The sequence below is a fragment of the Sapajus apella genome, unplaced genomic scaffold (genome assembly GCF_009761245.1).
Source record: "Sapajus apella isolate SASKATOON/1434 unplaced genomic scaffold, GSC_monkey_1.0 scaffold10, whole genome shotgun sequence".
Classification (NCBI taxonomy): Eukaryota; Metazoa; Chordata; class Mammalia; order Primates; family Cebidae; genus Sapajus; species Sapajus apella.
The window spans coordinates 448,305-456,627 of record NW_022436950.1 but is presented as its reverse complement, the minus strand read 5'-3'; the positions used below and the strand labels follow the sequence as shown (position 1 = coordinate 456,627).

The window sequence follows — 8,323 nt, the reverse complement described above, 5'->3', positions numbered from 1 at the left end:
ATAAACCCCAACTGAGGGGGACTGCAGGGGACCACCTGATCACCACAGAATTCACCCAAATACCTAACTGTGCCCCACAGCGTCCTCGATGCCTGCTTTGAGGAATCCACTTAGGAACCTAGAGAGGACTCTCACGAATGAACAGCGAGCACACAGCACGGAGGAGCCCCCCTCTCAAAGGGCAGAGAGCATGCAGCCGGCTGCTAGAACCCCTGCTACTCGCCTGCAGAAGCCATGAGCGCCTCAGAGACAAGGCGGCAGCCCCAGCGTGCAGCCCAGCGCAGAGCTTGAGACAGACGGTCTTCCGCACCGCGGTGCGCCTCTCCTGCCTCCCACGGACCCTGGGCTGAGTGCCCTCACTGCAGCGCGGGGACCATGGAGGACTGCTGGCTTGTCCCAGGCCGGCCCCCGCTGCTGAGCCCCAGCAAAGGACAGGAGATCCATCAGGATGACAGGCTGAAAATCCACTCAGCACTCGTGAGAAAATGAGTTGGAGCCAACATTCGGTTCTGCTTCAAACCTCACCTGGTCCCTAGTAAAAACATCTCCTCTGTAAACGTGCCAACGAGGTGACACCCACCTTTCAGCGGGTTCTCAGCGGTGGGGGCAGCAGGTCCCTCATCCACCGAGGGGCTTTAACTCTGAAAATGGGAAGAGCTGAAGTCCCGGGCCTGGGCTCTCCTGGTCTGAGAAACACTCTTCCCTTGGAGATGGGTATGAAATAGGAACTTCGCTGTTTTACAGCCATTATCAATTACTGAGCTGGGCCCGCAGGAAACAAACCCCTTCCCACGTGGGTCCCACATTCTCCAAGGAAATGGACCACTGTGCACTTCTCTCGAAGGTGCCTCTTGCAAAGTCACCGCCTGTCATCCTAGCTCTTATGCGTTGGGTCTGCGGGGAGCTGCCCTGACGTGGAGGCCGGAGGACAGCACGAGGCCCGCTTCACTGACAGACACACACCGCGCGAACCTGCCCAGGGAGCAGAGGGGCGGCCCCGGGGCAAGGTCCCTGAAGTGCTGCCAGCAGGCCCAGCTGCGCGGCCCCCTGCTCCGGCATACAGCGGCTTCACACACGCAGTTTGCTACCAGCCAAGCGTGGTTCTCTCAGCATGCTGACGCAGGCACACACAAACACACACAGAGATTTTAGGGACGGCGACATTCACCGAAAACTGCAGGAGTGAGATCACTCTGCATGGGGTATCGCTTTCTTTTAATTGAAGTGAGGGCAACGCCTGGTCACGTCAGAGATGAACAGCCTCGTGCAGGCGGCTGAGCACACTATTGTCTTTCTCGGTTAACCAGGTCCTCACTTCAAGGGACTTCCACGTTCTTTAAAACCACCTGAAGCGGTCCTGCGCAGACTCACGCTGAGGCTCTGCACCACGGGCCTGGCCTGCAGCAGAGCATCTCACTGGATGTCATCATCATCAAAGAGATCTTCAAAATCTAGGGAAATAAGCAGAACCACGTATTTACACACACAAGGGTAAGCAGCGAACAGATCACTTCAAAACGAATTCTACGGTAGTTCAAAATGCAGAGTCCACAGTCAACGATCTATGAAATAAAAGACTTTCCCATAAGAGACTTTCGGTTTTACCAAACCGGGGATGGTGGGTGTAGTCCGAGCGTAGAGGGTGAGCGGGACAATCCTGGGAATACGCATGCAGGGCTGTTCTGGGTCCCACGGACATCACCTCACAGCCACAGCTCAGCATTCAGGACACGCCAATGCCGCATCTGCACCCACAAGGGCACGGCGGCCAAGGTGCCGCCCTCGCGCCAGGCTGGGGAGAGACCAAGCTGGGAGGCACGTGCTGGGCCCCGGGAGCGGAGGGAGACCGGCCGCCGCCGCTGTGAGGATGAGAACGCGGGCTGGGTGTGGAGCCTCCCGTAAGGCAGTGGGAACCACACTCAAGCCCGAGAAACACCGCGAAGGCCCGTTCCTGCTGGAAGAAATGCAGCCAACACGTGTGCGCTGCCCTGGGTGATCAGATCAGCGCCCCCCAGCCCCAGAAAAGATTCTGTCCTTCTGTCTAGTTTTCTGTGTTTTCCAAATTTCCTTCCACAGGCAATGATGGGAGGAGATGACAAAGCTAAAAACCCACCCATATGTACTGTCCTGAAAACGTGCAGTACGAACTATGAACTAGAAGGGGAAGTTCAACTCCTGGATGGTTACACAGAGCAAAGAGGCAGGAGCCTGCTGGTACCAGCCTTCCTGGGGAGGGTGGCGTCCCTGCGGCATCTCTGGCCACCGCAGAGGGTCCAGCTCTCCCCAGCCACACTGGCGTGCCCCATGTCCTCACTGCCTCCTGACTGCTGTTTGTGGCTCTGCTGCAGGCCCCAGCCCTGGCTGGCTCTACCCCTCCCAATCTCTGCTCTGCTGTCCCCTCAGGAGAAACCTCCCTCTGCTGTGCTCCCAGAAACAAGGCCATCCACACGTCACCAGGGCTCTCATCACGGTCCCGACCCTGCCTGCTGGCTTATCTGGACCCACCACGATTTTGTAAAACGCAAAGGAAGAGAGTGAACCTCGTTCACGGCTAGAACCCCGGTGCCGAGGATAACAGCCCAGCAAAACCTAACCGACGAGCAAAAAGGACATGGCAGAAGCCCTCTCCAAAGCCCACAGAGGTCTCTCAAAGAAACGGCTCCTTCAACACATGGGGTTGTCACAACCCGACGGGACAGTGAGCGCTTTGTGAACTTAGCAGGTGGGCGGCAGGGGACAAGAGCTCTCCCACGTTCCCTTCCTGGCCAGCCGTGGTGCAAGGAGACGTGTGCTCACACTGCTCAGGTTGCCCGGCACTCACCCGACAGGTCGGGCCTGGGTCCCTCTCAGAGATGCTTTCCTGCCAGGATTCAGGGGCTGACTCTGAAGTCACGTGAACTCAAACACTAGAACACAGTGATCGCCTCTAAACCAGTGGACTGGCAGAGGATGAATGGGGCTTTGAAGGAGATCATCAAAATGCACACGGGTTGTGCCAGCATCAGCAACTGCCCAATCCTGCCCAAGTGAAGAAGCTTCAAAGGCGCCTGGTGAGCTCGTGTTTTCACAAAGCAGCTCTGGAGAGCACCCCGTGGCTTTGCACAACTGGTTCCCTCTGACGGCAACACCCTTCTCCCCCCTCGCTCTGGCATAAAGAATGGAAAGAAATGCTATTCAGGTCTCCAGGCTAACCTCCAATGTCACCTGCCCGTTATGACTCTGGTTGGTAGCAGCCAGAATGCTGCCTCAGGGGCACGGCCGGGCACCCTAGGGGAGCCTGCACCCCCAGTCAGCAGCCTGGCCACTCCCCTCAGACAACGGCCGCCGACAATAAACATGGTGCAGCAGCAGGGATACGGGATGGTGGGGGCCTCGGGTAAGAAAAGAAACCAGCGCGGCAAGGTCAAGTCTAACTGTTAACTAGTAACAGGGGCTTTTGTAGAGGCAAGCACCGTGGATTAAAACAGGATGGAAAACGCCACCTCGCCCTCTGGAGTAAGAAACCTATCTTGTTTACTTACTATTTGAACCCTTAGTAAAGGTTAATATAATCTATAGGAACAAGGCCTTAGGAAATCAGAGGAGAATGAGAGAAATGTCCCCTCTAGCAGGTCTGAAGGTCGTACAGAAACTTTGCTTTTCACTGTTTATTTGGTTCACGCATGTTCTTGGTGACTAGCACTGAGGCCCTGAGATCACACGGGAAATGCATCGCGGGTCCTGATTTCAGGCGCACTGGTAAAGGGCAAGAGCTGGAGGGTGGCTGTCCCTCTGCAAAGGCAGCTGAGGGCACCAGACCCAGGCAGGCGAACACAGGTGGCCTGGGAGAGGAAAGGAAACCGCCACCCAGAGAGGGCAGACAGGAAGACAGACTGGGTTCCCATGGCCGTGTCTGGGGCAAGGGGCCAGACCCAGCTACAGCCTGAGGTGTCTGCACGCACGTGTTACCACGCTCAAACTCAATTACTGGGCTGCAGGCTGGGAACAATTTCATGCTACTTTTCTCCTGAAAAATAGGGCTGCCTGCCAGTGTGCTCAGCCCACATCCTTCCACAGAGACTGCACTGCCTTCTGAGAGTGGCACGGGGCCTTTACGGTCTTATGATCCAAACTATCCATGTCACCAAGTTGCTTCACTGCCTCCACCTGGAGAAGAAACATTTAGATTAAACCTGGCGTCCCCATCCCAAGCATGCTTACCATTAAAAAAGTCTGCGTGAACAGCCTTTTCATTGGCTGCCAAGTCCATCAGGAGCCCGGTGCTGCCTCCCGCCTGGGGAATGCAAAGGCAAGGTTACGTCAGTTGTGTTTTCTGAAAGAGCCAGTGGCCGGTGCATTGCAGTGCCCGCCACCCCCACAGGAAAGGAAGGGTGAGGGGAAACAGGCTCCACTTGGAGTCAACAAAGGAATGTGTACGAGGGGAGGGGGAACGGGAGGGAGAAATTCAAAGGAATTATTTTACGGTCTCTCAAGGGCTTCTGTTCCTTGATTCCTCCTTGCCTTTAAAAAAGAAACCTACCATTGCCCTAAGCACCGCGACTTCTCTGTAACCACAGGAGAAGTTTCTGATCCCCGCTGGACATCACCACAGAGGCCACAAACATGCGAAACTGAGCCCATCGCCTCGGCTCAGGGTCCCTTCCCGCTTTCGTCTGGAAATGAAACCACTTCTGCGAGGAAACTGACCTGCTCTGCCACTGAGGTCCCAGTGACGGCTGCCATCACAGACCGTCCACTGCCACAACTCCACGGCAGTGAAAAAAACCATGTCACAACCCAAACTGGACAATCTGAAGCCCTCAGCATTTTGGATCCTGTTTAGCCACCGGGCGACAGCAGAGTCCTCTGATGGCAGCACCCTGAACAGCTGGCCCCAGGTCCTGCTGCTGCCGTGACCCGGCATTCACAAGGCCGTTTGGTCCACCCTGCCCTGGTCCCCACGTGGCTGAATGCTCCTGTTCCCCTTCACTGCTGCTCTCAGAAAAGCCAGGAAGCTCAACTTCCTCCCCGGGCATCTCAGCCTCCCTCCCCACCCCATCACCACAGGTAGCCATGCACTTTCTACCACTTAAACACGGGCTGGGCTTGTCCCTGCCAGCGTCGGCCTCACTTACACATCTTCAACTCTCCTGTTCTCCCTGCTCCCTCTCACCGCCACAGAGCAAGTGGGAGCCTCTCCGTCCCCACTGTAAAGCCCTCTGGTGGCTCCACATGGCCTAGGGCTGTGACTTTAAAACAGGACTGAGGCGTGGGTCTACTAGAAGTGCTTGGGGAGCGGCGTGCACAGAGCCACCCTCTTCAGCGTAGTTCCAGACGGTCTCATGACCTGGTCCCTGCCCACTGCCTCCCCTCTCCGGCACTGCACGCTCAACCATGCTAAAGAACACGACATTCCCTTCCCTTGGTGAGCCAGTGGGCGTCCCCCGACCCAGGACTCTGCTCCTGCCGGCCTTTATCCCCGCCTCCCTAGCAAACACCAATGTGTCCCAGCATTTGGGCAGAGTCCGCTCAGCTGCACCTCTGCTGAGCCCCCTCAAAGCCCTGAGAGCGGTGCGCTCCGGCTTGCGATGGCGCCTGGTATTTGCGATCGGCCGTGCTGCCACCTCCACAGGCACAAGGGCTGCCTCTGACCATCTCTGTACCCCTAAGTTTTGAGAAAGAGCGCACGAGGCCCTGACAGGCAGGAGCCGGCCCGACACTGCTGACCACAAACCATCTCACAGAACGCTCGCATCAGACAAGGCCACGCTGTGACCACGACAGACCACCGCACAATCCTGCATGATAAAAAGGGACGAGGCCACTGCGCAAAGCACGGAAACGCCAGACGTGCCTTTCCGCTCCGACAGGCACGGCGGCTAAAAGCGGCTTCCTGACCAAGTCCGGCCGGAGCCCTGCTGGCTTCCCTCGCCCGGTGCAGACGAGGCCTCACCGGAGGACCAGCGTCGCTTCCAGGCGGCACCCAGGCACAGCAAAGCCCGCTTTCTCCCCCAGTCCCCGAACGCGAGCTCAAACCCACACGAGGGGCGCCCCACGCGCTATGGAGACGCCCCGCGGGCCCCCGTGGGGTGCTGCCGCCACCGAGGAGCGCAAACGGGGCTCCTCGGACCGCAGGCGTGTGGCCGGGGCCTTGGGGCGCCCGCCGCACCCGACCCTCCGGCCGCGCGTCCTGGCCCCGGGCCGGGCACACGCTTCCCGCCCCGGTCGGTCGCCGCCTGTCACCCGGCGCTCGGAGAAGCGGGGCCGGGAGCCTGGGAGCCGCGCCACCGCCCGCCCGGCCTCCCTTCCCCAGGACCCGCGCACGTGGACGCCGCCCTTCCGCTCCCCGTTCCCCGCTCCCCACGCTCGGAGCCTCCCGCCCGGCCCGTGACACCTCGTCCAGGTCCACGTAGGGCCCGGCGCCCTCGGGGAACATCTCGTCCACGGCCGGCTTCATCTCGGGCCCGCGGCGCTCTAGGCCCACTTCCGGCGGCGGGGCCGCTTCCGGCGCGCGCCACACGGCAGGTCTAGACGCCGGAGGACCGCGCCTCCGTGGTGCCCGCCCGCGCGCCGCGCTCTCCGCGCTCTCGCGTCCTGGGTGCTCTCGCGTCCTGGGTGCTCGGGGCCGCCCGCGTCTGTCTTTGCGCTGGCGAGGGCGGCGTCTGCAACAAACACCCCTGACGGGCGGCCCCGCGGAGAAAAGGCCGCCAGCCGCGGGAGCAGTGCCCGCGGAGCAGGCCTCCGCCACGCGGCGGGAGCCAGAATAAACAGGGAGGCGGGCTCCGCCGCGGAGACGCCGGGGTCACGGGGGTCACGGGGGCCACGGGGGTCACGGGGCCCACGGGGGTCACAGGAGTCACGGGGGTCACAGAAGTCACGGGGGTCACGGGGCCCACGGGTGTCACAGGAGTCACAGGGGTCACAGGGACCACGGGAGTCACAGGGGTCACAGGAGTCACGGGGGCCACGGGAGTCACAGGGGCCACGGGTGTCACGGGGGCCACAGGGGTCACGGGGGTCACGGGAGTCACGAGGGCCACGGGGGTCACAAGGGTCACGGGAGTCACAGGGGCCACAGAAGTCACGGGGGCCACAGGGGTCACAGGGGTCACGGGGGCCAAGGGCTGTGCCTCGTGCGTCTGGCGAAGACACCCACCCGGCCAGTGAGCAGATGAGCAGGCGCGATGCAAGCCAACCCCCTGAGGGGCCGCTGCAGCCGGGGCGGGCCGCGAACCCCCGGCCCGGGCGCCCACGTGGCCCAGCACTCGCTTCCGGGCGCAGGCCCAGCGGGCTGGAAGCAGAGGCTCCCAGAGGCGTCTGGACCCCTGGTTCACAGCAGCGTTATTCATCATCGATGGAAAACGGAAGCCGCCCGCCCACGGTGGATAAGCCGAAGTGGTCCACGCACACCCGGGAACATTACTGCGCCTTTAGGAGGGAGCGAGCGCCCACACCTGCCGCCACGCGTGGACCTGGAGGCGCTGAGCCGAGTGCAGTGAGCCGATCCTAAGACAAACGCTGGCGTTCCGCTCAGCAGACGCCCCTCCGGGGTCAAGGCCTGGGAAAGTTAGAAGCGGGTGTCGGGGTCTGGGGGGGGATGCGGGGCTTGTGTTTAGCGGGGAGGGAGCTTCAGCCTTGAAGAGGAAAACGGTCTGCGGAGGGAGGTGGTGATGGCCGCACGGCCGAGATTGTGCTTAACACCACTGCAACATGGTTAGCATGGAAACCATTCCTGAAGCTTTACCATGGTTTTAAAAAAAGACTGTGAATGACGGAAACGGGAGGAAAAGCAGGAAGGGAGGGAGGGAGGAAGAGCCGCGGAGGGAGGGAGGGAGGGAGGGAGGGAGGGAGGGAGGGCGGGCAGCAGGTACTCCAACTGGACTTGGTCAAAGATCCTTTGTTCCGAGGCCTGCGGAACCTCTCCCAGGCCCGTCTGCCCACATCATTGTGGGCTCCGTTTTCGCAGAGAGCCCTGCTAAGTGGGTTCAGTCAGAGTCCCCACCCCGGATATGGGATCCGGCTCCTGGTCCCCAGCACCCCAGGGGGATATCTGATCACCCAGGCCTGTCTCTGGCGAGAGCCCTGTGGGGTCGCGGGGCAGGCCAGCATCCCCCTCCCGCACTGGGCTCCTCCCGTTATTTTCCACCCCCAACCCCACCTGCTCCTTAGCCGCAACCCCCCTCTGCCTGCGCTGTTGAGTTGAGCCCGGTCCCCCTCCCCTACTGCAAGACCCCGCTGCAGTGGTCCCCACACCCATCCCCAGGGTTCAGAATAACTTCTGAAAATTTCCAATAATGTTTTCTTTAACAGGTCTGAAAGGAGGTGGGGCTGGGGTTAGGGTGCA

General features: G+C 60.6%; 1 protein-coding gene across 1 annotated transcript; it reads right to left on the bottom strand.

The window, feature by feature from the left end:
* Positions 1-1,207: 1,207 nt before the first annotated feature.
* On the bottom strand, positions 1,208-6,500 carry COPS9 (COP9 signalosome subunit 9). Its single transcript, XM_032277716.1, has 3 exons — positions 6,374-6,500; positions 4,201-4,273; positions 1,208-1,451 (listed from the first exon to the last, which is right to left on the bottom strand). Exons 1-3 carry the CDS (start codon positions 6,434-6,436, stop codon positions 1,414-1,416), a joined length of 174 nt encoding a protein of 57 aa, XP_032133607.1. The 5' UTR covers positions 6,437-6,500; the 3' UTR covers positions 1,208-1,413.
* Positions 6,501-8,323: the final 1,823 nt, after the last annotated feature.